The sequence below is a fragment of the Rhagoletis zephyria genome, unplaced genomic scaffold, assembly GCF_001687245.7.
Source record: "Rhagoletis zephyria isolate East Lansing unplaced genomic scaffold, Rhagoletis_zephyria_1.1 Rzeph_scaffold_00033, whole genome shotgun sequence".
Classification (NCBI taxonomy): domain Eukaryota; kingdom Metazoa; phylum Arthropoda; class Insecta; order Diptera; family Tephritidae; genus Rhagoletis; species Rhagoletis zephyria.
Window position 1 is genome coordinate 669,324 of NW_016157117.1, and position 27,570 is coordinate 696,893.

Below are 27,570 nucleotides of genomic sequence, written 5' to 3' on the forward strand. Positions count from 1 at the left end.
CCATACAAAATGTACGAGTATTGCTTTATTAAATGCAAACTTATGCGAAAATCTAAATATTTCGCAAACATGGGGTTAATGGTTTCGCGCACGTGCCAATCTGGTGCCGATTCGCAGAAATTGAATAATTTGTGTGTTGATGGGAGCGGCGAGGGGAAGACGAAAGCCGACCAATCGTACATTTGTATGTACATATATATGTTACATACATACATTACATACCTACATATTTACAAAGGCATGTGTATATATGTACGTACAAATTTATGCGTTTGGCTTTTTGCATGAATAGAAAATTTGATTGCAGAAATAATTTTAATGAAATTAATTTTACAAACACATTTGTACTATATAATATTAAGTGTATTAGTTAATATCGGTATTTTGATAACAAGCCATAATTTGTTAGACACACATACGTACATACACGGGCAATCAAAAGTGATTGCATGGTTCTTTTTTGTATAATACTTACAATGTTTTTCAAGTAAACATTTTTTTGTTATTTTTTTAAAAAAATATGGTTCATGCTTTAATCGAAACCACATAAGTCAAACCTTCCCTCCTTTTGTATCAATTTTGGCGCAATTTTTACCATTTAGATTAGAAAAGTATAATTTACATACATACCTATAGGTTTTAACATATTTTCTGCATAATACTGTCTGCACAATACTGTTGACAACATTTTTCCTGCACACCACTCTGTAAAGTCAATTTGAAATGTTAAATAACCGCGGTGAAAACCCATCGTTGAAACGTTTCAGACTTTCGTTTTTACGATACAAAAATTTGCATCTTCTCATAACTATACGTTCTCTGGCCAAACCAGGTGGAATTGGGCCAAAAGTGCCTCTATGAATGAAAGTGCCAAAAATGGGACTATTGTGCCTACTTTTCCATCACTGCTACATAGTATGTAGCGAAAAATATTTGTATGTCTTCCCCCTCATGCATAGCTGCAATACATTTCGTGTGCAACTGTAAATTTAAAACGACTATACAGTGCAGTCAGTTTTGGTTTGGAACACAACTTAGCACAGTTTGAAGGCAGCTGCAATTATTAACAATAAATTTCCAGTTCTCGTGGCTTCCGTCAGCAAATACATTTCCTCAGTCTTACTTAAGCATCCGTGCCGTTTTGTTGTGGTTTTGTGCTGTTTTATTTAGAAGTTTTAAATTGCGAATTTGATGATTGGTAGAATTAATTAGCGAGCAAAAATTAATAAATAAATTTGGTAATTGTGTAGTGTGTGTAAGATAAATATGTGTGTTTATCAAAAATGACAAGTAATAAAAGTTAAGCTATAAGCTGTAAAGCATAGCATGTGTTTAAAATGAAATGCGTGGCAATTGTTTTTTTAAGATGGTCGCCCACCATAGTGAAAGAAATGCAAGTAGCGTAGAGCATGAACGGCCATTTTTTACGAATGTTGGTGGCTGCCGCAATATGGCGATTGACAGGGCGAGTTAGGTACATATATGATTATTTAATGGTTCTTTAAGCTTAGTCAGCTCCCTAAAATATTTTTCATTCTTTCTATCGTGTGAAATAATAGAGGCTATTTAAAAAAAAAAAAAACTTTAGAAAAGTGTATGAGGTATAAAATGTTCGAAATTTCATGAGAGCTGAACACGCCAAACGCCGCTTAAGAACTTTGATTTCATTTGAAGCAATTTTTCTTGCTGAATGAATTCAAAAGAGAATTCAAACAGAACGAGTCCATAAATCCGATTTCTTTTTTTTTGTGGGGTTTTGGGTAGGTTGGCCGGTTTATATAAAACCACCGCCAGGTTATTCCTTTGCTTTCAAAGTATATATCTTAGTACGTTGTCTTCCAAATGTTGTATTCAATCGTCGCTCCACTGATACCCGATGGTAGTACCGCTAAGGGCCAGAACCACGTGCAAAAGTTTCTGCTTATATATGTATCAAACGTCTTATTACTTTCAATTATTTATCAATTATAACAAATTAAAAAGTGTACTGTGATTTAATGGTCCACAAGTAACCAGGCTATTCCTCCAATTGTTGGGTATGTCACTATCATTGCTATGAAAGGTTTCAGAAAGAAAATTTGGAATAGGGTTGCCATCTATCAAAATCAAAATAAAATTGGGTTGATAAAAAGAGCATTTTAAATCCTCGGGATTGCCCTGTCAATGAATGTTTAAGAATACTTCTAGACTAAAATATTTTGATTGGGGTTGCCACATAAAAAATAGCTAATAAAGATAAAGATAAAGATAAAAACAGCGACAAAGATAAAAGTAAGGTAAAGGTAAGGATAATGATAAAGAAAAGAATTGAGTTTGGGATTAAGACTTAGATGATTTTTCAAATAATAATGAGTTAACTAAGCAGTTTTTATAACAAGTAACTTTTAAGCAAAAAATAAAACCGACTTAAATTCTTATATAAAAATGTAAGATTATCGTTAATTCTGATCTGATCTAAATAAAATTAGGTACCTTGAGGTACCACCGATGAAAAAATAATTATCGAAATCAGTTAACGTGGTCCAAAGTTATGCGGTAACATACATAAAATTAAATATTCCGACTGACTGATAACCTCTTCTTTTTTGAAGTCGGTCAAAATTGCTGAATAAAACTAAATCTCGTTAAAATTTCTTCCATTCTGGAATTTTTTCTCTAAAGTTTCTGTTTTTTGCGCGTAAGGGCTCTCCGGTTTTATTTAAATTTTTTTTAACGAAATAGATTAATGCCGTCCATATATTGGCTATTATAGTTAATATAACTAAAACTGAAACGCTAAGTTAAAATATGTTTATTTTTTAAGATAGAAATCAAACTTCAAATTTTTATTTCTAATAATTAATGTATTTATAATTTTAATTTTTATTGATGAACTATATGAAACTAATGCGAATTATAGTAAGTATTTAGGTTTTTTTCTATTTATCGGACCCAATTTCGTTCGTTATTAAATATTTATTTTTGTGAGTATGACTATATCGTCACTAGACACGAATAAAGGCGAAAAAAGACGTTTATGAAAAATTTCGCGTGAACATAGATTTATACCTGGCCAAGGACTACAATCTCAGCATCATTCCCCAAAAACTTTTTGGGGAAATTACTACTTTTTTCGCGGTCAACTTTTGAGCTCGCGCCTTTATTTATGTCTAGTGACAATATGTCGTTATTTATGTATGCCTCTGAATTATTTTTGTGCGTTTTTGTTATACTTGTTTGTATATTTATTGTCATAAATCGATCTTAAACTATTAAGTATTTACAAGTTCTTAATATGAACTTTCTCAATGACATTCGGCATTTGAAACAATTGTGAATTTATCGAAACTGCTTACGCATCTACATACAAACATATGTACGTAAACGGTTTCCCTGCAAACCATTTTTTCAGAGTATTCTGCATTGTAAAGAAATTTTAAAGAATTCGTTAAGATTTAATTCGATTTTTTGCCGAATTTTCTAAAATGAAATAAATTACGCACACTTCCATTCTTTTACGAAATTTCGGAAGAAAATCTGTGAAGCAACGAAACTAATGCTGCTATGTAAAGAATATCTTTCAGAATTTTTCCAGAATTTTCTTTATTTTTCGTACAGCAATTTCTTTACGAGTTCGTGTCAACCACTTCATATAATTTTCTTTGAAAATTCGTAAAAAAATCGTTACAGAAATGAGATACTCCTAACGATTTCCTTAAGATTTCGGGAACTTTGGTTTGCAGGGTTATTAGCTCTTCGGTAAATATTTAAATATTTTATTTAGTCAATATGTTTTTATGTAAAAATTTTGTTGGCTATTGCTACATATATTTGTTAAAACTGTAAAGCAAATTTTAATGAAGGTTAAATTTGAACTGCAGTTTTAGTTATAGTACTACTTATACGAATTTATATGCATTTTAACATCTAATTCCTTTCGCGAATACAATCAATTTGCTTGTCTTTTTAATAATTTTATTTTCTAATATTTTTTTATTTAAAAATCTCTTATGACTAAATACATATATAATGAAACAGTAAATTTTTTTGGCTAGTCGTTTTAACTTTTTTAAAGCTAAATTTTTCTTTTCTTTGCTATTCAAAGCACTACATGCATACAGTTACATACATACATACGTAACTATGTACATATATACATATATACATAGCCATACGTATGCACGTGTAAGGTAAATGCTGGTATTTTGAAATGAAAAACAACAAATTATCAGGGATTTACGAAATTTCCAGCATTTGAGTATTACAAACTAGTTCGCTATTTTTTAATTTTAGTTTAATTTTTCTTTTGTGATAACATCAATATCTAACAGTACATATTCTAAATCTATACATCTGCTTGACTTTATTTTTGCTGGCAATTCTATTATTCTCTGCTACATATTTCATATGCTGCGCGTTCTTGGTTTTTCGAAATTAAATTATTTTTCAAAATAATTTTATTTTGATTATTTTGTTTATTAAAATTAAAATTTTTTAAATTAACTTTATCGCTCAATAACTTTTACAAGTATTTTTTTTTAGAAAAAACGTATTATTTTTTATATTTACATATCTTATTGAATACTTTGTAATTCCTTTGCCTACGCAAACTGGCACACATTCTTGTACATTGGTATATTTTTCCTTTTTGGCTTCAAAAAATCATATTTCCTTCATAAATACATACATACATATATGTAAATAAATTCGGTGTACTTGTACTTTGAAAGCACAAATATTTAGACACAGGCAGAAGCAGTTGTTAGCCATGTAAAGTTCACAGCGTGACATTATTACATTGCCAATAGGCGCACGCATGCACACAAACACACATCGTAACACTTAAACGCGCCAAAGCGCCTCGCATTATGCAGCCAATGTTCAACGTTGTGTGGTGTGTCCTTGTTTGGGCTTCGGTTTTATACGGGGAGGGGTAGGCAGGGTTCGTCTTCATTCTTTCGTTTCATTTCCATTCGCACCGAGTTCGAGGAGCTCATGGGGTTCGGCATTCAACTGTAGCCGAAAACAGTAAAATATACATTTTAATAAGAATATTTCGCATTTATTATGAATTCATTAGTAATGAAATAGTTCAAACTCACCCTATCGACACTTCGCAAATCGTTTCTCGACAGATGATTGACCAATATAGTGCCTAGTGCGTCACACATAACATTGATGGTGGTACGGAAGCGATCTCTGTCGGGGGAAAAAATTAATAGCAGATAAATATCAGGCAAGGTTTTATTAGTACTAAGTAGGTAGGTGCTGCGACAAAATGCAGCTTTCGCTTCCGAGTAACCCGTTTTAAATAACATAAAAACAAACATGCACATCATCCATAGCAAACATTTCACTTACAGCAACCAATCGACAGCTATGATCAGTGAGACATCTTTCGGTTCCAATCCCACTGTATCCAACACCATCACCATAGTTACGAGACCCGCCTGTGGTATACCAGCTGCACCTATCGACGCAGCTGTAGCCGTAATACTGACCGCCACAATATTACCAAACGAATAGCTCATCTCACGATATTGGGCAATAAAAAGCGCTGCCACCGCCTCATACAATGCTGTGCCGTCCATGTTGATTGTTGCGCCGACAGGAATGACAAAACGTGTTACACGCGGATCAATGCCCATACCATCGAGACATTTAATTGTCAATGGCATGGTAGCCGAACTAGAGCCGGTACCAAAGGCAGTGGCTAAGACTTGACTCAATTTGGCAATGTAACGATATGGCAACGTACCAGTGGCCAAGAAGAATATCACAGCAATGGTACCTGTAAGGAGTAAACAAAATATGTACATAAATATGAGATGAAAATGCAGAAAGTTTTTTTTTTTGAACTTACCAAATCCATGCAGGAAGAGACCCAGCATTACCGTTATAAAGTACCAACCCAAAGATTGTATAGTTGCAGCAATGGAGTCCATTTCAATTATTTTGGCAGCTATCAAGAAACCCACACCGAGCGGCGAGATCCTATTGAATATGGCAAAGTGAAATTATAGTAAATACGTAGCTTACTTAAAAATATGTTACTAAACATTTTTCGTGGTTTACTTTTTTCGAAAACATACCAAATAACCCAAGACGTTATTGTCATCATCGCTTCACTAAGTGAGGTAAAGAAATCTTGTAACAGTTGACCTTTCTCACGCATGCGCCCAATGGTTGTGCCCAAAATGACGCTAAACATTACCAAGCCAAGTACATTTGAGCCTTCGCGTTGTGCTGACTTGAAGTCCCACTCTTCCATGGGTACTGTTTGGGAAAAAATAATAGTTGTGGAATGAGTAAAATGTATAGAGTAAAATATTATGAATGCATAGCTGATGACTTACCCGGTGGACTTATACTCGTGTTTTCGAAGATTTCCGTGCGATACTAGAATAGAAGAAAGCGAATATGAATGTGTAAGAGAACATGTGAATACGAAAATCCTGGAACTAAATTTCCATTTTAAAAGAAGGTACTATCGTACCTACAACTTATGACCTATATTAAGAAAAGTACGGGTATGTATGGGATGCGCACCTTTGACAGGAATTATAAGTGATATGTTAATTTTTTTTTTTCAGACAATTGATACTACAGGCTATCGAAAACTTAGTCATGGTGCGATACTCAGTTGAACAACGCGTAAAAGTTGCGATGATGCGCATTTTCACATAAACGGATTCGTTAACAAGCAAAACTGCACCTACTACAAGAAAAAACTATGCACCCACGACGAATGACTGCTTGGTGTGGTCTTTGAGCTGGCGGAGTCATCTAAAAAAGATCGAACTTAACCTCTTTTGGTCACCTTGTTTCGGAGACTTAGTGAAATATTGCTGATAAATGAAAATCTATGTAAGCACGTTTAATTCGGATCGGTAGCGTGTGAGAATCTATTTTCGGAGATCTGACTTGGTCTTACACTTATATTTATATATATAGACTAGCAAATATCTGGCGTGATTCACTGCGTCGTACAAATATTTTTGTGTTTTTTGATACCCATATTGTAATATTTCGTTTATTTTATCAATTTAATAAACCTATTCAGTTTGATACCCGTATTGCAATATTCAATTTATCTTATCAATTAAATTAAATAAAAACAGGTAGCAACCTACCACAAAAATATTTTAGGCTCTAAGCCTTTTTAAACTTCTTTCTTTGGAGAGAAATATGATCACTCCCTACAGGAGGATTGGTTTAACGACTGCTATAAATATCCATCGACAAATCCGGGAACTGAGGCTTCATCTCTTGCCTATGGCCCTTTTACAAGTATAGAGGGCTACGGAAGCCTTCTCATAACGCTGAAACATATTCTCCTTCAGTTCAGCTTCTTATCTAAAATAATGGCTAGAAATTTGGCTCCACCATGCTTTAGCTGACGCTTAGGCCACTGCGAGTTGCCCACTTGGATACATCCCGAACGTTCCCCTCGATGCGTTAGCAATGTCATCGGCGTATGCAACGACGGAGGAGTGGAAAGAAGATTTCAATACGCCAGCCGGTAGTATTGACATCTACATTGGTGGCGAGGGCTGCCAGACGTCCCGGTTTTCTCGGACATGTCCCGGTTTTAGACTATTCGTCCCGGTGTCCCGGTTCAACCTTAAAATGTCCCGGGTTTCGTTTTAGTGTCACGGTTTTTGATTTGATTGCACAAATTTGAATAAAAGTTCAAAAATCACTACACTAAGAGAAAAAACTCGTTGTAATATTCAGAAAAATGTTATGAATTCATTGAGAGAAATAACGCATAGTAAACATGAATATTTTCTATTTGATTATCGTTTAAAAATGTTCGTATTTAAAAATAATACTTTCATAACACGCACGCGTGGTGTTGATTCAAACTCAACATTTAAGTGCACTTTTACATGTCTGGCTGTAGCTGAGTGAGCGAGGATGCGTGCCACAATTTGCTAATTTCCAGAGGGTCAGGGTTCAATTCCCATTACAACCAGCATGGAATTTAAATATTTGTTTAGATTAATTATGAAAAAGCAATCGGTAATTGCAAATCCCTTCATTTTAATATGGGCCTATTTAAATTGAATATTTCTATACTAAATACTAAAATTTGTATACTTATTCATATGCGTATTACTATTTCATATGCATATTTTTATAATTTAGCACGTTTTTTTAATTCTAAACTTCTTTCTCTCAGTGCACCGGTTTAATTTGTGAAATAGTTACATTTCGAGATAGTTGAACTTTGCACAAGCAATCGTTGATGATTAGTAGATGAACCTAAATACATTCAAAATGACGTGCACAGAATTATACAATTATATTAAGGAAAAGACCGAAGTTTTGAAACAAGTTCACAGCAACGAAAAATATGACTGATATTTTAATGCTATCTTGTACTTAAATTTGTTTCTTTCATGAAACCTAGAGTACTTATAAGTACAGTGCCGTACAAAATTATTGGCTCAGAGGCTTTTTCATCAGATCACAACTTCTAATCAGATCTTTTAGAAAAATTTTGAAAATATAGCTTTTGAGCCAATTAATAAAGTGCAAGTCCGAAGTTGCCAGCAAATTTCGTTGATTTTTAGCATTTATATTTTTTGCTGACAGTGTCTTCCATATACAAAGAATTATCGAACATAGTTTGTATGGAAGAAACTCTCAGTAAACACAACTAAAATTTAATGGGCTGCAAAACTTCATTTTAAATTTCATTTTTATAAAAAGTCTGATTAGAATGTTGCAAATTTGTTGAAATTTCCCGAGTTTAGCACAAAGTTTAACAATTTTATTTTCATGTTTTTTTCATATATTTAGTATAAACTGTATTTGTATAAAGAATAAAAAAAAGGTTCATGCATTGTCAAAAATTCTCTGTGCTTTAGATGTAATAAGTTGTTTTGTTTTGTTGGCGTACGTTGTAATGATCTCATGATCTCATGTTTTAATTTTTTTGTTTTTGTCTGTCAAAATAAAATTTCAATACATCCTTTCGCACGTCGAAATGAAAGGGAAGGGAGCGAGAGGCCCTCCCTAAAGTGTCCCGGTTTGGCAACAGAGATATCTGGCAGCCCTATTGGTGGCCCGAAACTCAAGGGTAAGGTTGGAAAGGGCATTTTCCCACGAAAACCTCTTCCAGAAATTTTCATTTGGTTACCAGACTAGCGTATCCGAAGTGAAATTTCAGTTATCATGGAGGCTGCTGAGAGTCTTGGAACCGAAATGATGGGAAGGGACGTCTTCATTTTTAGTGATAGCCACGCTGCAATCAAAGCTCTGAGCTCTTTCTCGTTTTATTCAAAGATTGCGCTGGACTGCCGCCAATCTCTACAGGAGAAGGTCAAATAGAACAGACTCCAGACAAGGCAAGGCACGGACCAAGCAGATTCTTCCTGGTAAAGAACGCATTGGTATGCCTTTTGCCACTTCCAAGCTGATATTTAATGAGTATGTATACAAGCTGAAGAAAGATGGAGTCATAGTACGACTTGCCGAATTTCCAAGCAGACGTGGCCTAAATGAGATCGGATGCGGTCACGAACATGGTTGCCACAATTGGTAACTTTTTACCAAAATTGGTAACTTTTAAACGGTTTGGTAACTTGGTAACTTTTGTTTCATTTTGGTAACTTTTGCAACTAAATATCTATTTGCATTACTAGAAAGAAATGAATTATATTTTGCATGTGCGTAATTATAAAAAGCCTCGAGTTTCAATGGCAGCACTACTGACACTTCTACAAACTTACTTCGATAAAATTAGAGTCATCTCATATTCGAATACTGGAAATAGTGGCAGCACCAAGGGCTGCACTTCTAAAACAACTTTCGAATTTTTGCGATATACATATTTTGAATTCTACCATCTCACATTTTTTGAAATCGTTTTAATTATTCCGACACAAAAAAAATGTCGCGTGCTTTTTACTAGACCCACCTACCGACATGTATTTCGAATCCGAATCTGAGGTCCGTTTGACACGTACACTAAATTATGAAAAACCGAAAAAATTGCAAAAAAATGTTCGCAATTTACTCGAAATTTTGTACGAGTCAAATGGACGGTTAAAAGCACCCGGAACTTTTTTTTGTGTACCGGTGCCATTATTCCGTGAGTCGCAGGTCCAAAATAACGGCACATTCCGAACGAAAAATGACACTGAAAATGGCACAACGCCGAAAGCGGTTTGTCTCCAAACCAAATTTGACAAGGGATGATGGAAAATCGTTCCACATTACCTACCCTATCGGATACACCAACAACGAAAATGAGAATAACGGCACATGCAGTAATTAATTGATAGCAAAATATTTCCTAATAAAAAAAAAAATATTATTATGATTGTCAATGGCATTTTCACTCTTGATAATTTATCAAGAAAATAGATTTAAACTTCTGTGCTTGAACTGGGAGTTCTTGATAAATAATCAAAAATTCACAAATTATATAAATATTGAATTTATTAAGTCACAGAAACTGGCTGTAAGTATACACACATTTGTTAAGAAATATAGCAGTTTTATTCAGTATATTTTTTTTTCAGTGAAGAAGTGAAGATTTTAGTAGTGAAGATTTGGTAACTTTTGGTAACTTTTCTTAAGAGATTCTGGTAGAAAAAAATGTTGGCGAGTGGCAACCATGGTCACGAAGGGTATACTCTCTTAGAAGAGAGGATATGTTTATCTAGCTTTGTGGGGGCTCTAGAAGAGGAGGAAACAGTTTTGTTGCCTCTCTTGTGTAAATGGCCTGCACTCTGTAGAAGCATACTGCGCCATCTGGGTTCACCGTATCTAGCCGACCTTAGGGAGCTTTCAAACACCGACGTAAGGTGCCTGAGAGATTCATCAGCGACACAAAGTGGTTCGACAGGGAGGATAATTAAACGGTGTCAAACTGTGGTAACACAAGTTATTTATGGCTTACCTAACTAACTACTCGTTTGCCAAGTTCTTGTTAAGATTTCTATAGCTCTGTGGCTCTAAAACGGAAATTGCTTTCGAGAGAGATTTCTAAATAAAACAAAATATCAAATGAAAATATAAAGCTGGACGAAGAAAAAACTTACTGCATTGAAATTTAAAAATAACAAGATTTAGTAGCAAAATCCGAAAACGTCGTCGCAAAAAAATTACTAAGCAGTCTGATTAGCAATTGGTTTAGCTTATAGTCTACAACTATATCCGTTTCGGAAACAACAATTGACATGAGATGAATTTAAACCACGACCCCTGTGTTCAAAGCTCTCCAAACGGCCCGTTAGCTATCATGCAGATTAAGTAATTCAATTTGTAATTTAATATGTTTGTATAGATAGACGAGTAGCGCAACAAGCAGCCACTAGTCACCAACTAGCGGCGCAGAGGGTGACATAAATGAGATTACAACACAAAGGTGCACATTAGTCACTACAAAGTGAATACGTACATGTAATAACATAGGAAAATTTGCATAAATAGGTGATCAAAAAGTGAAAAAAAAATTGAGTTGCCAAGTGTTGGAGCAAATGAACATGTACAGTGACGAGCAAAACTGTAACATGGTGTAACCCTTTCNGGTTTTATTATTGTTGTTGGATTGACTTTAAATCTTTATGAGAGAGGGAGTAGGGGTGTACCAATAAGAATATACAACAAAAGTATGAAAGTCGTTAGAAGTTGGAAAGATAGCGGTGGCTGAAATAAAAAGTGTTACACCATGTTACAGTTTTGCTCGCCACTGTACGTATTTGTATTTACATGTGTATTTATTTATAAGCTTACGCATGAACGAGGCACATATATTGATGATGCTGAGGCAGAGTTTACATATAATATTTGTATGTCACGAGCTAGTCAACTGTTAAAGTTCAAAAATTCTAATCAAAGAACCGAAAACTGATCATACAGAACCAAAAATCGGTCACAAAGCGCACATTGCAGTATGGGCAAAAAATTTATTGTTTTTGTATAAAATCTAAATATGAAGATATCCTCACCGATCATGGTTACTTCCGAGAATATCGTCATAGAATGAGCAGGATAGACTCACCGAAACGTCGAAGATAACGTACCCATACATTCTTCACCGGCGATCACTTCTTGTCTTCGCGCAGAATGTTGGAAGAAAGATACGGAGACATAACCCCGAACAACGTAATTGGGGTAATAATCTCCAGTGCAGACAAGTGGGAAGCAGTTGCGAGATACGTGATTCTTACTCCGCTGCAAACGAGAAGACGGATGTCTACAGAGGCAACCCGAATGAAACGCCCCTACAACAGAGCTGCCTTGAGGCTCCAGTAGCGCGCTCCTGCATCTGAACACATGCAGAGTTGCGGTGCCAGATGCGGGATTCTTGCGCGGGCGGTGGGAGTTTGGGTTTTAGTGGGTAGCCCAATACGCTGCGGTGGGAGTCCCACACTCGGCGAACTTAGTATAGAGACTAGCGCCCCCGACCATTGCATAAAGCATTTCCCTGTCCTATTTACAAAAAAAAATATGAAGATACATATCTGCCCTGAGTTTGTTCGTTTCGAGGCACTATATCATATAGCCGTCATATACCCGATCTGGCCGACTTACATCAAATTCGTTATTTTTGATGTCATCGACTTGAAATCCGGTTTGTTTACGTAGTACGAAGTTTTCAGTTGACCTACAAAATTTTTATGTTTTTTTTCTTCGTCATCTTTAACGCTTTCGAATCGCTGTCAGCTGCGATATTTTGTTTATTATCAGTGTCTTCGATACAGTGCCTGGTTCGTTCGAACGACCTCTCATTAAAATTACAGTTTTATGGCCTTATTCATAAAAATAAAGTAGCTTTAAGAAAGGTTTATAAACTGAAAAATTTATGAAGCTCTTTAAACGTACTTTATTTTTTATGAATAAGGCCATTAGTGTTTTTCAAATCGAATCGAAATGAATTATTCCAATCATGTGCTGGCCGATATTCACTTTTACTATGGTTTTGCACGAGATTCTATTCCAAGGGCCCAAGGAGTGTACGAAGAAGCGTTTCCTCACCGTCGCATACCGAGCACAAGAACTTTCGCTGCTGTTCACCGGCGATTATCTGATACCGGTACATTTAAACCATTTCGTGGCGATAGCGGTCGGTATTCCTTGTTCCAAATATTTGTCTGCTGAAACAGCTTTAAAAGCTTAGTGCACGTGGCTACGAAGTGGTCAAATGCGCTGTAAGCACGGGATGGAAAAGTGGTGGACTTACACCGAGCTTTTACTTTCTTTCCCGACCCTGCTTTTAGGAAATTACTAGCCCATTATTTAGTTATTAATCAATTCTTAAAATATTTATCTAAACTTTTGTAAAAATTTAAAAAAAATTTCAGTTAATAAATTTACTTAAATTATTATTTTTTGCCACTGAAAACAACCGTGCTAAATAAATTTCCATTATATTTAATTTACTTGGCAACTTTTTTTTTAATTTCTTTTTGGATGCAGAAGTGCTCCTAGAGCATCTAGATGTATTTCTGAAAATTAAAAAAAAAAAAATCGCCTACATTTTTTTGCGATAATGTCTCGATATGTACACTCTAAAAAGTGCATGTAAAACTACTCCTGAAAAGTGTTTATTTTTCAACCTGAATCTGTGCAAATATACGGACAAGATGTTCAAGATTTAATTTTGAACATGAGTTTTTTAGAATATACATAAAAATATACACATGAAATGTTTAAAATTACAAACATTTTGAAAGTAAAAATACGTTAAAAAAATAAATTAATATAAAGTGCTCATATTTACTCAATTTTAAACACTTTGTGTGTAATTTTTCACTACGTGGCAAATTAGGTACATATGTAAAAATAACCAGACAGTGTTTAATTTTGCACACATTAGAAGAGGAAAATGGTTACCTCTTTTTATACGCGTAAATTTAAACACAATTTTTTTAGAGGAAATTTTAAACATTTTATGTGTAAACTGTGAAATTGTGAACAATACATGTTTAAACCTCAAATAACAAATTTGAAATTCGTTCTACGCCACACATATGATCAGTAAAAGTAAACCAGCAGTGTTTAATTTAATAAACATGGTGTGTAAATTTGCATTCATAAAGGAAACTGGTTACCTATCTTAATATGCGCAAATTTAAACCAACATTTTTTAGAATGTAAATAATTAAATAAAACAACTTTTTTTATTGTGAGCGGGAGCGAAATAAAATACCAAAATATTCTAGCACAAAAGTCTTAGAAAATAAGGTCTCTCCCTCACCACTTGTGGTGAAAAGCCATTTTGGGAGAAACAACTTGTATATCATTTAGCTTACGACGCTGCAACAGTTGCAATGTTCAAAAGAGCAAAGCAAAGTCCAAGGGCACTTTTCCAAATTTAATTTTATTTTAATGTTTATGATTTTTTATTTAGAAAGAAAAATGTATTTCTTTTATTTCATTTAATTTCTAGGAACTTATTTTTTTCTTCTAATATTTTTTATTTTTGTTTAATTTTCTTTAAATTTTTAGATTTTGCTGTTTAAGAACGAAACATTTTATTTTAATTTTATTTACAGCCAATTTTACGAAACCAATTTAAGTGAAAAGTGATTTTAATTTTTTGAATGTTATATGGAATTTCCTCTGAAGACGGTTACCGCGGTGTAACCGAAATATATTGAACAAAAAAAAAAAATTAAAATCCTGTGTTTTAATTAAAAATTTTCTAAAACCATTTGACCTCGAGTCGGCACAATTAACAAATTATGTTATATGGAAATTGACAGAAAATAAAAAATCATTTTCCATTTAAATTGCTGGTGAAACCGACTGTTAGTTTTTAGAACTTTATTGTGTTTATTTCTTCATTTCTGTTTAATTTGTTTTTCTTTTTTAATTTTATTTTCTTTTAATTTGTATATTTTATTGCTGTAAAAGGCAAAATATATTTTTGCTTAATATCATTCAATTTTTAGGGAATTATTTTATTTCTTTTCTTTTTTAATTTTTTTTCTTTTTAAGTAAAATGAAAAGAAATTAGTTCTTAGATTTTATTGTTTAAAAAAAGAAAAGCATTTTATTTAGATTTCACTTAATTTTTATTCTTATTTATTATTCTCTTACGTTAATTTCATTTTATTTTAATTTTTATATTTTATCTACTATTTAAAAAATATATGTTTGTTTTATTTCATTTGATTTTTAGGATCTTATTATAGTTTTAATTTTATTTTTTTTTTAATTTACTTTTCTTTTAATTTTTAGGTTTTGTTTTAAAAATAAGAGTATTTTATTTATTTCATTTGATTTTTGAATATTACCTTCTTCTTTTTTGTTAAATTTTTTTTCTTTTACTAATTTAATTTTTAATTTAACTGTGGTAACAGTTGATAGACAGTTGCCAGAAATGCCCTGTTAGAGTGAAAAGTTGCTACGTCTATTTTTATAAATTTTCAAAAGATTTCGTATTACATTTTCCTCAGCGAATTTTCAGTGCAGTGCCTTAATCCTTTCGGAAACTACATAAGTGGACTTAACAACTTCGCGCTTTACACTGGCGATATAACAGTTGTCAGATTTACGAATAGTAGCCATACATCAGCAATGAGCACCTTCTAGACAAGCAAGTACTCGAGGGAGTTGGCGTTTTGTTTCATTTTTTTGCTGAGTACTTAATTCCAACTTAATTTACACATGTGCGTGTTGGATATTTTTTGCTTATAGATACTATTTCAATTCTTTCGTTTTTTTCTGACGTTCGTCCACTAGCTATCAACTATAGCTAAATTAAGCATTTGCTCGTCAATTGGATAATTTGTAAATAAATTGATAGTAGTGCAGATTTGCCATTCTCATGTGCAGTGGTTGTTTACTAAAGATTTATGGAATTAGACATGTACAAAACATACATACCTACATATGTATGTACTATGTATATCCAAAAATGGATAGGGATGTATTTGACAGATATGCTCCACATTTACATAAATAACTAATAGAGTACTATATGTATACAGTAGTAATATCATAAAGCAATTCCTAAATGACTAGTTTTTCCGCTAAATGCGATATTCAGGGATATATAGAGAAGTTTATCAGTGCTCTAAAGCTGGTGTTTTTTTTTTTTTTTAAATTCATTGAATTAATTTGCCATATAAACTTACCTGAAACATCGTTGATTGAATAATGTTATCCGTAAACATATTCCTAGTAAATATTGAAATTGTTTTTATTAGTCAATTTTATAATGCGAAATCTGTTATTGCTTAGCGCTCTCACACCTTACCTCACTAAATCCATAAGCGTATCAGGAGTTAGCACTTTAGATGCTTTATCCACAGATTCGGTGCGTATTTCCACTATTTTGGCACCCTGTCCGGGTCGTATTGTTGTGACTAGGCAAATACCCAAAACAACCGCCGAAATGGTTGTAACAAAATAATAAGCGTTAGCTCTGTAATTATATTGCTATATTATTGAATATACATACATACATACATAAGTAGAATATAATAAATAGTGGAAATCGATCCACTCCGATGATTGCCATTTTCACTCACCGTATGGCAATCCTCCCTGACATACTCAGATCGAGCCCACCAATGGCGCTCGTTATGGATGAAACCAACAATGGCACAATTAAACATTTTAGCATGCTGTAAATATATGGATAGAAGTCGAAATATATGTATGTAAATTGGATTTTAGAAAATTTTATCAAAATCTAATTTATATTAATTCATGTATGTATATACATATGTATGTACATTAGAGCGTACTAGAAAAAAAGTTCACCGTGTACCCTCCCGAGGCTAAAATATTTTTGCAAGGCAAAATCGAAAAAGAAAAAAATTTTTGGGCCAAAGGGGGTTTGGGTTTACAATCGGATCTGAAAGTATGAAGTATCGTTGTTTTTGTCTACAGAAAAAAATCTTTTGTTGTGTCACCGAAAATTGTAAAAAACTTACCCTTGGGTTCGACCATAAAGAAAAAAATTTCGCAATTAACTTGCAAACATACCATTCTTTACATACCTTCGGGTGTATGGCGAACATTTTTTTGTTTGTTTGCTTGTAAGTTGGTACGGTCTAATGCACATGGTTATTACTTTGACGCGCAAAATTTTAGTACTTCAAGAGCCTTATAACCCTTCAAATATATGTATGTTGTTTTTATCGCCCTAGTCTCTAACTAATAGTTATGAGTATCACAAACATGGTCTGCTTATCAAACACGCGCGCTCCTTGACTCGAGAGGTACTGCTGGATGAACTATTAACTTTATAAGTCATAATAATCCATTCAACCTGTTAAGTTTATAAACGTTATCTAGGAGACTGGAAAAATTGTTCTTAACTGACAATTTTTTCGGACAGCCATACAGCAATACGATGATCTCTAAGCTCTGAAATCGTTGCATCTAACCTAGTGAAGTGGAGCCTAATATACCTACTCGTCGCAGTGTTTACCCATTCTCTCTAACCTAGTAAAGTAGTGGAACTACTCACGAACTTACATATGTGTACTATCATTCCATCGCTACCCAGGTGTCGATGCTACAGCTATCATAATATCAAAATCACTTCAAACGGACCAACTCTGGATATCTGAATAGGTTCTTGACCCTCTGACGCAAAGTCATTTTAGGACATCCCAATGACCCCTTAGATTCGGCAGTCTGTGGGCGCTCCAGCAGGCCAGGCGGTGGAACTTAGCCAGAGTGCCGCTTGAGGTTGCTTGCTTGGATTTTGGCCCCCTAGCCAGTGCCGCATAAGTGATAATCGGTTTTATCAGTGTATTAAATGACCTATACGTTAGTTTCGGTGATATTCCCCAAGTTTTATCATGGAGCCTTTGACAAGCGTAAAATGCCCTCATGACTTTATTGGTAATCGGTGTGAGATGTTAGTTCCAGTTGAGTCTCTTATCTGGTATTACGACTAGATATTTCGCCTCTAGTGAGAACTCAATCTCTCCCCCATACAATTTGGGTTTCGTCAAGTTGGCCTCCCTTCCTTCATTGGGTTAATTGATTTTTAAACTTTTGTGAGAAGTGCAGATAGAGGGTATTGAATACAAGCCCTCGATATATGTATAAAGTTTACCCCATACGAATACAACTATTTCGGTGTTTGTAGCAGGGCTGCAAACCACTCCAAAAAACGATGCGGTTCGGTTCAGTGGTTCGAATCATTTAGAAAAAGCTTGTAGCGGTTCAAGAACCGGTTCATGAGTATTCCTGAACCGCGGTTCGGTTCGGTTCAAATGGATACATTTTTTTCAATGCTAAAGGATAAAAATATAACAAAATTATAACAAATGTAGTTGGGTATTCACAACGGTGTCGTAAGTGTCGTATTGTTGTGTGTCGTAAACTTTAAACGCATACAAAATATATTAAGGGAGTTCGCAAGGTACCATCAAAGTCATTATTATGAATTTTCGCAGTGCTAAAAATAGGTGGTTGTGGTTTCAGGTTTTCTAAACAATTATTTAAGCTTTTAAAGTTTACGACATACAACAATACGACACTTACGACACACATTGTGTTTTTGGAGTGGTTTTCGGTTCGGTTTTGGCATTTCAAAATAAAAATGGTTCGGTTCAAAGCCCAACAAAAAGCGACGGTTCGGTTAAAACCCGGTTTGCAGCCCTGGTTTATATATACGAATCGATGACGATGTTGCGGTAAAAATATCGTTCGACTCTGCACCCAAGCAAGAGCTCCTATGACTATGAAGTCCTTTTTTATAAGGGCAATTTAAAAATTATGAGCTTTGTTTTGAAGCCTAGAATGAAAAAAACGCACTAAGGATGAGAGTACAATTTTTTTTTATCTATCCTGTTGTATAACCCACAGATCCATAAAGAAATCAAAGAAACAAATTCGAACTAAAATATTTCATAAAACTGAAAAATTTTAGTTCTTTTATATGCTTCACTTACCGCAAAAAAAGTTCACCGGGAAAAGATATGTACATAATCTCACGCTTCGTCCACTCGCCTGTGCTGTTCTTAATGATGAAGCCAACTAAGCCGCCCAGGAACACGCCGGTCACTGTGAGCATAGTCAGCGAGTTCTCTCGCAGGAATGCTTTAAATTTTGAATCCTCTTTCGGTCGCGTCATTTTGTGTGTATGTGTGTGTTGTTGTTGGTGTTACTTATTTAACTATGAAGTGTTACAAACAAACAAAAGATTATTTGTAACGGGCAGCACCGAGTTTTTTGCTTATTTTTTATTTATTTTTTTTTTTGTTCACCGACTAGAAGCACCTTCCAAGCCGTGTGCAAGGATCAAAAGCACACACACATATACGCGCACACATGCAGACAAACACAAAATGTTATGAACACCTTTGATGTGCAGCTGCAATCTGCGGAGTAAAGGATACGGAAATTGAATTTTTGAGTAATTTTTTTTTTTTTTATAAATTTTTATTTTATTAGTGCACTTAATGTTAATTAAAAAATATTATATTTATGTATTAAGGTTTTATTATTTATTTTTTTCATTATAATTTAAATATTGTACGCTATTTAAAAGTATGCGGATTATCCTTTTTTTGACTTGGCCAAACATCACCGCCGCCACATCACACTCACACATTCAACACAAAGGAACATTGGCGTTCTGTTTGATAAAATTTTTCGTTTACTTCACCGAATGACTGACTGAACGCGACTATAATCATCGCACGCAGTAAATTTTCCACTTATTCAAAGTGGTCGTCGTTTGTCAGCGACTGGCTGGTTGGATAGTTAGCTAAGGCCATACATATCTACATACTCGTAGCTGCGACTGTAGATATCAACGATCCACTGTTACTTTTTTGTCGTCAATTAAACACATACACATACAGCAAAATGTTTATGGATGTATGTGTATAGATATGTGCGTCGGCAGCTTTTGGATAACTAATACGTTTAGGTGATCGCGTGCATCCAGCACCCAGATTTTGCACCCTCGATAAACATATGTATGTGTGTATTCAAACTAGGGATGTTTCGAATGTCATATTTTTGACATTCGTGAATGCGAATGTGCGAATGCGAATGCGAATGTTAAGAATAACATTAAAAAACCTATAATCAATTTAAGTCATCGTTTTCATTACTTAAAAATTTTGTAAATTATTAGAATATTGAACGAGTGCTTAACCTATACAGTGCTTAAACTAATATTCAAAGTTCAAAAGCTACATATTATATTAAAAAAAAAAAGTAATTTCGCTGCCTTTTCTCCCATGAGGCGATTTCTTAGAGGCTCGTATGTAAGGCCGCCTGCACTGAACAATTGCTCACTTGGAATGCTGGCGGGTGGAGCGCTCAAATATATGCGGGCCAGATCTGTCAATTTATCGTATTTTAGTTTAGTTTTCCACCAATTGAGAGGATATTCACCGAGATGAACTCGTTTTTCTTTAAGATAGGCCTTCAATTGAACTTTAATTTCACATTTTTGAATACCTCCAGATTCTACAGCCGAGCCTTCGCTTTCGCTGGAGGAATCTAAAATTATATCTAGGTTGCTTCTAAGACTTTTAGCAGTACTTGTTGAAGGCCTGAAACTAAAATCCGGTTATTGTCCGCACCCTGGTTAGAAAGACTCAGAGCCAATTCAACATGTACATTCGCATTCGCAATACATTCGTATCATTTAATGCGAATGCGAATGTGTAAAATAATGCGAATCATTCGCATATCGAATGCGAATGCAAATATTCGCAACATCCCTGATTCAAACATAGATCCATATATATGTACATACACACAGTACAATGGCCAATTCTATGTACTCTGCTTTCAAAGTAATCTCTTACAGCTTCAGAGCAAGCTTAATTGCGAATGCTTTAGGAATGTGTGTTCATCGTTTAAATAGAGACACGGGCAGGTGTCGATACGATGTACATACATACATAGTATATACATACATACATACATATTAAACTGTACCAAAAAAAAAGTCTAAATTACTTTGGCAAGGCAAGCTCGAAAATAATTTTTATTTTTTTTTTTGTGGACGAATCGTATTTTACCACATTTTTTCTCGTCATATTTTCGGCGTTTACAGTCGGATATATCGATTTTCCTGTCTTGAGGAGAGAGTTTTTTTGGTTCCAAAGTTTATTGGCCTCAAGCACCCAGATCTTTCTTCCTATAACCCTAACCTAACGTCAGTAAATAAAAGCTCACCAAGAATCATTAAACTATTTCTAAGGATGTACATATTTTGATTATGCCAGTATTTAAACAATGTATGTAGGTGTCACCGAAAAATGAAAAAAAGCTACCCATAGATTCGGCAAAAATATTTTTTTTTTTTAAAGTCCCTTGCAAAAATACTTTACACTCAGGGGTATACGGCGAACTTTTTTTGTTTGCCTCTAATGTGGTACGGTCTAATGTGCATACCAAAGTGGATACAAACAATTATTTGGGTATTGAAGCGATTGCACACATAGAATTCGCGACAATAGTCAACATTTTTTTCTTGTCGAAAGCATCATCCCCTAGCTTTTTATAAACCGGATGAGGATGACGGTTCAAACACATACAAAAATATCCGAGGCAAGCGAGCACGTTTCAGTGTATGTATGTATAAACATACATACTAGCTTTACGAGTAATATTTAGTTTTTTTTTTTTATAGAAAGTCAATGCTTACATATACATAAACATACAGACATATGAAAATCATAAATAATATTATTTGACATAAAGCAAGCAACGGGATGATTGGTTTCTGGTAGCGCAACATAAAGAAAATACAAGAAACATTTAGGTTGCCCACACCTGCCTGGTTATGGAGTTATCTGGTAGCATAGTTTCATTTTTTATTCAGCTAACATCAATAAAAAACTTTGAAGAATAATAAGTTTTAAACCGATGTTATTCGTGCACGATGCTCAAACGTTGTATCGGTATACATATGTATGTACACCAGGGTGATTCAAAAATGCATATGAAAAAGTAAAGTCGAAATTTTTATGCTCTCACCCCCTAGATTGTTCTGTATCGAAAAAAAGTATACCCCTATTTTTTATTTTGAATTCGAAAAATATTTAAAAGTCGCTCAAAGCGCTCAAAGTTTTCCATGTATTTTATATGAGGAAAAACAACTTTTCGTAGAGATGGCATAAAATGGTTAAATAAACAATTGGGTATTATTATTAAAAGTCTCCTGAAGAGAACCAGAATTTTCCGGTCGAAAACTATTGACTTTCAAGAATTCTATACCATTTCTAGGAAAAAATTTATTTTTCCCATATAAAAATACATGGAAAGCTTTGAGCGCTTTGAGCGACATCTAAATATTTTTTGATTTCAAAATAAAACAAGTAATTTTTAGCAAAAAAAAACCGACTTAAAAAATATAAATATATCTATATATTTCATGATTCAATGATCGGATCTAAACCAAATTTGTATGGGACCACCTCTGAGACACTACCTTTCCGATGCAAAATTTGATAAATCCATATGTATGTATGTATATTCGATGAAACTTTTGTCTTTTTAATAATAGACAGTTTTATTGATATGGTTATCGATATAAATACATGTATATCGAAATGCAATTAACATATTGGTTAATGCTGTTAGATATTATTCATATTTATCGAATTCTTATCAACCTTGAATAGTAATATTGATCGTTATTTTTTCGATTGTGCATATTATCGACATGTTTTTCTATAAAATGATCGACATACTTGTAGATATCGATTATTTTGGTTATCGATATAATAGTCGATAGTTTTATCGATATACACATTTATCGAAATCGTAATAGATTTATTTGTACATAATATGTATTTGTTTAATGTTTTCTCATTCATATTGGAAATATGTAGTAACATTGCTTTTCTGCTTTTGCTTTGTACTAAAAACACTGGACCACAAATTTCAACTTTTTCTCTTTACCAGAAACGCCGTTATGAAATTCTTATGTAAAATCACCCCCTGATTCCGAAAATCAAGGTTATTTTTAATTCTATGGTACCGTTTTTGAGATATTTGCAATTTACCGTTTTTGCAAAAAAAAAAAAAATTGGGTCCACTTTATCATATATATCTCAAGAACGAATTAAGCAATTCCAAAACGGTTTGAAGCTTTTAAAAGGTAATAAAATTTTCTATAAACTGTGCATACAACACTTTTTGCTAGGCCCTGTAGATTCAAAGATAACGAACAATCATTACCGATTTTTTCAATTTTTTTTGTAAAAATATAAAAAAAATTGTACTTTGCGGGGAAGGATCTCGAAAACCTTTTATTTTTTTGCAGATTTTTTTTTTCTCCCTAAGCTCTGTTGTATTACAAAAAAAATAAGGTATCATCGAAGAAAATCGATGCAAAACTACGTAAGTTATAAGCGATCAAATAAAAATACCCAGGTTGCGCAATTTCAACGTATACCTCAAAACGTATGTATGGTATAAAGAAGAGTGAAATATCTAGCTATGCTCTGTTTCTATTGAGTTAAAAGTTCAATTTATGAATGAAATTACCCATATTTTTAACTTTTTTTTTAAATTTATTTATGTTTATACTATATTCTAACAATCTTTATCTTAATTTGATTTTACTATGTTGTCGAAATAATTATGTGTTCTACTTTGACGCTTATTCAGTTTAGGATCGGTTTCTCTTATGAGAAACCAGCAGTAATCACCCATCATTGCGACGTCCCAGAATCCTTGATATCGATTCTCAATTAATTTCATTTGCTGATGAAACCTTTCGCCATGTTCATCACTTTCGTCGCCAAGATTTGCCGGAAAAAAGCTCAAATGTGAGTGGAGAAAGTGAATTTTTAAAGACATATTTACGCCCATTTTCGCATAATTATTGATTAGGTCGTTCACTATCTGCTCGTAGTTAGGGCTTTTGTGTCTACCGAGAAAAGAAGCAACGACCTTTTCAAAGGATTCCCACGCTGCTGCCTCAACTGATGAGAGTAGTCCTTTGAATTGATTATTGTTGATCAACTTTCTTATTTGTGGTCCAACAAAAATACCTTCCTTTATCTTGGCTTGAGAAATATCTGGAAAAACTGTTTTCAAATAGTCGAATGCTTCGCCTTCTTTGTCCAAAGCCTTAACAAAGTTTTTAATGAGACCGAGCTTGATGTGTAAGGGTGGAAGTATGATTTTCTCTTTCTTGACAAGAGGGGTGTATTTGATGTTATCCACACCAACGGTAAACTCGACTCTTTCCGGCCAATCCTTTCTGACGTAGTGGTCCTTACGAGCTCGGCTATCCCACTTGCAGAGGAAGCAGCAGTGCTTGGTGTAGCCACTTTGTAGACCGCATAGCATTGCAACGACTTTGAGATCAGAACATATTTTCCAATCATGCTCTTCATATTTGATAAATTTGAGTATTTTTTGCATTTCCTCGTAGGTTTCCTTTGTATTTACTGCATGTGCAATCGGGATAGAAGGCTTTTTGTTACCAATATGCAATAATACAGCCTTCAAACTCAGTTTATTGCCGTCTATGAACAATCGCCACTCTTTTGAATCATATGTTTGACCAAACTCTTTGAATAAACCAGGGATGTCGTTGCAGTAGCATATACTGTCTTTCTTGGTATAGTGTTTGGAAAATGGTTCGTGACGAGTTCTACTATATGTCACCTTAACATCGGATGACACAAATTTAAATTGTTGCATACGAGAAGTGTGGATCTCGGCCTTTTCCTTGGATAGTTCCAAATCTCTTATCCAATCATTAAGTTGTGCTTGTGACAGAACGTTTCTTTCGTTTTCCATGCGAAATTCAGTACAACTTGATCCCCCGCACTCAGATGTTACTGTTGACAATGGAACTGGATCCGCAACTGCCGTTGAATGTAGTACTGGTAATGTCACTGTAGGTACGCTAGCATAGGTTACTCCTCTTGATCTTCCAACGCCAAGTACTTTTGTTTGACAAATATAACACTCTATTGAATGGCAAGTAGGTTCTCTCCATATCATTGGTGTATCAAATTTTGTTTGTTGTCCTGATTCCCACTGAATCAATTCTACTCGACACGATGTACACAAAGTGTTCGGTGTCCATGGTTTTTCAGCATTTTTAGGCTCAATTCCAAAATACTTGGAGTATAAAGTTTTGATATGATCTGAGAACACTCGTCGTCGCCTTATGATAGTATATTGGCCACACATGAAACAGAACATATCTGGATCCTTATTACACTCAAATTCTCGCGTCCTTTTACTCATTTTATTTTTTTTAATAAATCACGGTTTTGAAATTAGACTTATGAACTGAACTATCTCCGGCGAGCCTTGAAGATGTTATGAAGTTTCAAAGCGCATTAACTCATATTTATACTCGGAACAAGAATAAAATTGAAAAAATCAAATCTTACCTAGACAGAAAGGTTCCTTTTTATAACAAGCCGGGAAAAGAAAATACTACCTGTTTTAGATGTAGGCTTTAGAAATTTTCTGTGTCTTATAATTTTGAAAATCTACCTGCATACTTACCCATAACTGACGGAAATACATGTTTATAACTACATGCCTACAGCAGGTTTCGAACCCAACCACTCTTCCTTTCGATGCAACCACTCTACCTACTATAATACAATTCGAGTATTAAAAGTACTATTTGATTTATTTAAAGAAAAAGTGTTATCATTGTTATGGTGTTATTCGTTTATCCGGATAATATCTCACTTGCACTTTATACCTTTAATATATGTATGTATGTATAGGTACATACATTGAAGTTGCGCAACCTGGGTATTTTTATTTGATCGCTTATAACTTACGTAGTTTTGCATCGATTTTCTTCGATGATAGCTTATTTTTTTTGTAATACAACAGAGCTTAGGGAGAAAAAAAAAATCTGCAAAAAAATAAAAGGTTTTCGAGATCCTTCCCCGCAAAGTACAATTTTTTTTATATTTTTACAAAAAAAATTGAAAAAATCGGTAATGATTGTTCGTTATCTTTGAATCTACAGGGCCTAGCAAAAAGTGTTGTATGCACAGTTTATAGAAAATTTTATTACCTTTTAAAAGCTTCAAACCGTTTTGGAATTGCTTAATTCGTTCTTGAGATATATATGATAAAGTGGACCCAATTTTTTTTTTTTTTGAAAAACGGTAAATTGCAAATATCTCAAAAACGGTACCATAAAATTAAAAATAACCTTGATTTTCGGAATCAGGGGGTGATTTTACATACGAATTTCATAACGGCGTCTCTGGTAAATTTTGGCCGTCGACCAGTGAAATTAGCACCAACAATTAAGGGCTTTTACCCAAACGTGGTCTAAAAAACGTATGATATGATGCATCCAAGAAATCAATCACAGTTAAAATTGTAGAAGAATTTTTTCTATTTACCTTATTTGCATACTACGTAGTTCGCACTACTCTCATAAAGTCTCACTGCCTACCCTGCAAGAAACTGTACCGGTTCAGAAACAGCCAATGGTTACAGTTAAATGCCTTTTCAGAGCAGACAACTACAAAATTTAAGTTTGTGGTGGCGGCAAATTGCCCCTCTCTGCTTTAGCTTCGCTTTAGCATTTCAAAACCAATAAAAGTGAGAAATTCCCCACATCATTTACAATAGCATAATGGTTGTGTTTCGTGAGAATAGGAATTCACTCTCATGAGAAGAGATATTAGAAGAACTTCAAATAGGCCAAGGCAGACAAGTTATTAGTCTGTTCCTTTGAACTTCGGACTAAAACCTGTGGAACTGTCAAACTACAATTTTACGCTCTCAAATGAGAGTAAAAGGAGAACAGATGCAGAAGTGCATAGGAACGCAAAAAGCACTATTTCCTGTAAAAACGTCAGACGGTTTGTTTACATGTCATTGGTACTACACTGATTTGGCTGAAATATCACTAAATAATTATTAAAATCTATACATATTCAAATATTTCGTTGTTTACTTCCATTTTTTAACAAATATAAGGTTCTTTGCTTTCACCGCTTTCTGTTTTTGTTTGCACATGTAAATCAGCTGATCGTTTGACACTTTTCATGAACTTACAGGAAAAAAAACTCCGGACTAAATCCTGTAACTTCTGACTAGGAACAGTTGCTCAGTTACTCTCTCAAATGTGTTCCCACTTACAGGTTTTATGTCAATAGGAACGACTTCCTGTAAGTTCTGACTAAATCCTGTAAACCGGACTGCTATTGGAACAGACTATATGTTTCCAAAGCAGCAGACGAGAAATAAAAGAAAAATTGCAGTAGACAGGCCGGTGCATGTCTGGAGAAGACATAAATTTGTATTATATCCCAAGAGAAGCTGAATAGGAAGTACTGAAACTTTGGACATTCCACAAAAAAAGGATAAAATATTTGAGAACGGAAGACCTGATAGAAGAAGGCTTCTTTTTTCCTACATTTTTCCGACTGGGATATATTGACATACAAATGTATGTATGTGTATATATATTAGTATAAGGGGCTTGTCATCTCAAGTATTTACAGTACAACAATATGAAAGCCAGGTTATGAACTTTGTTTGCCTTCATTGACTACATAAATTAACGATAAGATTTTTCATTAAGTGCATACTTCGACGGCAAAAAATCGATGAAGAAAGGCAATAAAAATAAATAAGAAAAAAATCAACTTTGATACGAATACATGCATGGATACATAG

The 27,570-nt window shown here is 34.1% G+C and overlaps 2 protein-coding genes across 2 annotated transcripts; both read right to left on the bottom strand.

The window, feature by feature from the left end:
* Positions 1-2,822: 2,822 nt before the first annotated feature.
* Positions 2,823-19,612, bottom strand: Eaat1 (Excitatory amino acid transporter 1). Its single transcript, XM_017618486.1, has 11 exons — positions 19,522-19,612; positions 18,864-19,292; positions 16,479-16,574; positions 16,205-16,372; positions 16,083-16,125; positions 6,336-6,378; positions 6,072-6,255; positions 5,843-5,973; positions 5,341-5,770; positions 5,082-5,178; positions 2,823-4,992 (listed from the first exon to the last, which is right to left on the bottom strand). The coding sequence occupies exons 2-11, from the start codon at positions 19,043-19,045 to the stop codon at positions 4,930-4,932; spliced, it is 1,437 nt and encodes a 478-aa protein (XP_017473975.1). The 5' UTR covers positions 19,046-19,292; positions 19,522-19,612; the 3' UTR covers positions 2,823-4,929.
* A 3,906-nt stretch (positions 19,613-23,518) lies between these two features.
* On the bottom strand, positions 23,519-25,683 carry LOC108364755 (uncharacterized). Its single transcript, XM_017618574.1, has 2 exons — positions 23,892-25,683; positions 23,519-23,841 (listed from the first exon to the last, which is right to left on the bottom strand). Coding segments are annotated over exons 1-2 (1,263 nt in total). The 5' UTR covers positions 25,153-25,683; the 3' UTR covers positions 23,519-23,839.
* Between the last annotated feature and the right edge of the window lie 1,887 nt (positions 25,684-27,570).

What these genes read in the sequence shown, in the direction of transcription:
- Eaat1 (XM_017618486.1), bottom strand. Translation starts at nt 19,045, where the DNA reads ATGACGCGACCGAAAGAGGATTCAAAATTTAAAGCATTCCTGCGAGAG. An exon ending in TCAGGGAGGATTGCCATACG is followed by an intron (nt 16,373 to 16,478) that starts GTGAGTGAAAAT and finishes ATATAATTACAG; the next exon opens with AGCTAACGCTTATTATTTTG. An exon ending in TTCAATCAACGATGTTTCAG is followed by an intron (nt 6,379 to 16,082) that starts GTAAGTTTATAT and finishes CTTCTATTCTAG; the next exon opens with TATCGCACGGAAATCTTCGA.
- LOC108364755 (XM_017618574.1), bottom strand. Translation starts at nt 25,152, where the DNA reads ATGAGTAAAAGGACGCGAGAATTTGAGTGTAATAAGGATCCAGATATG.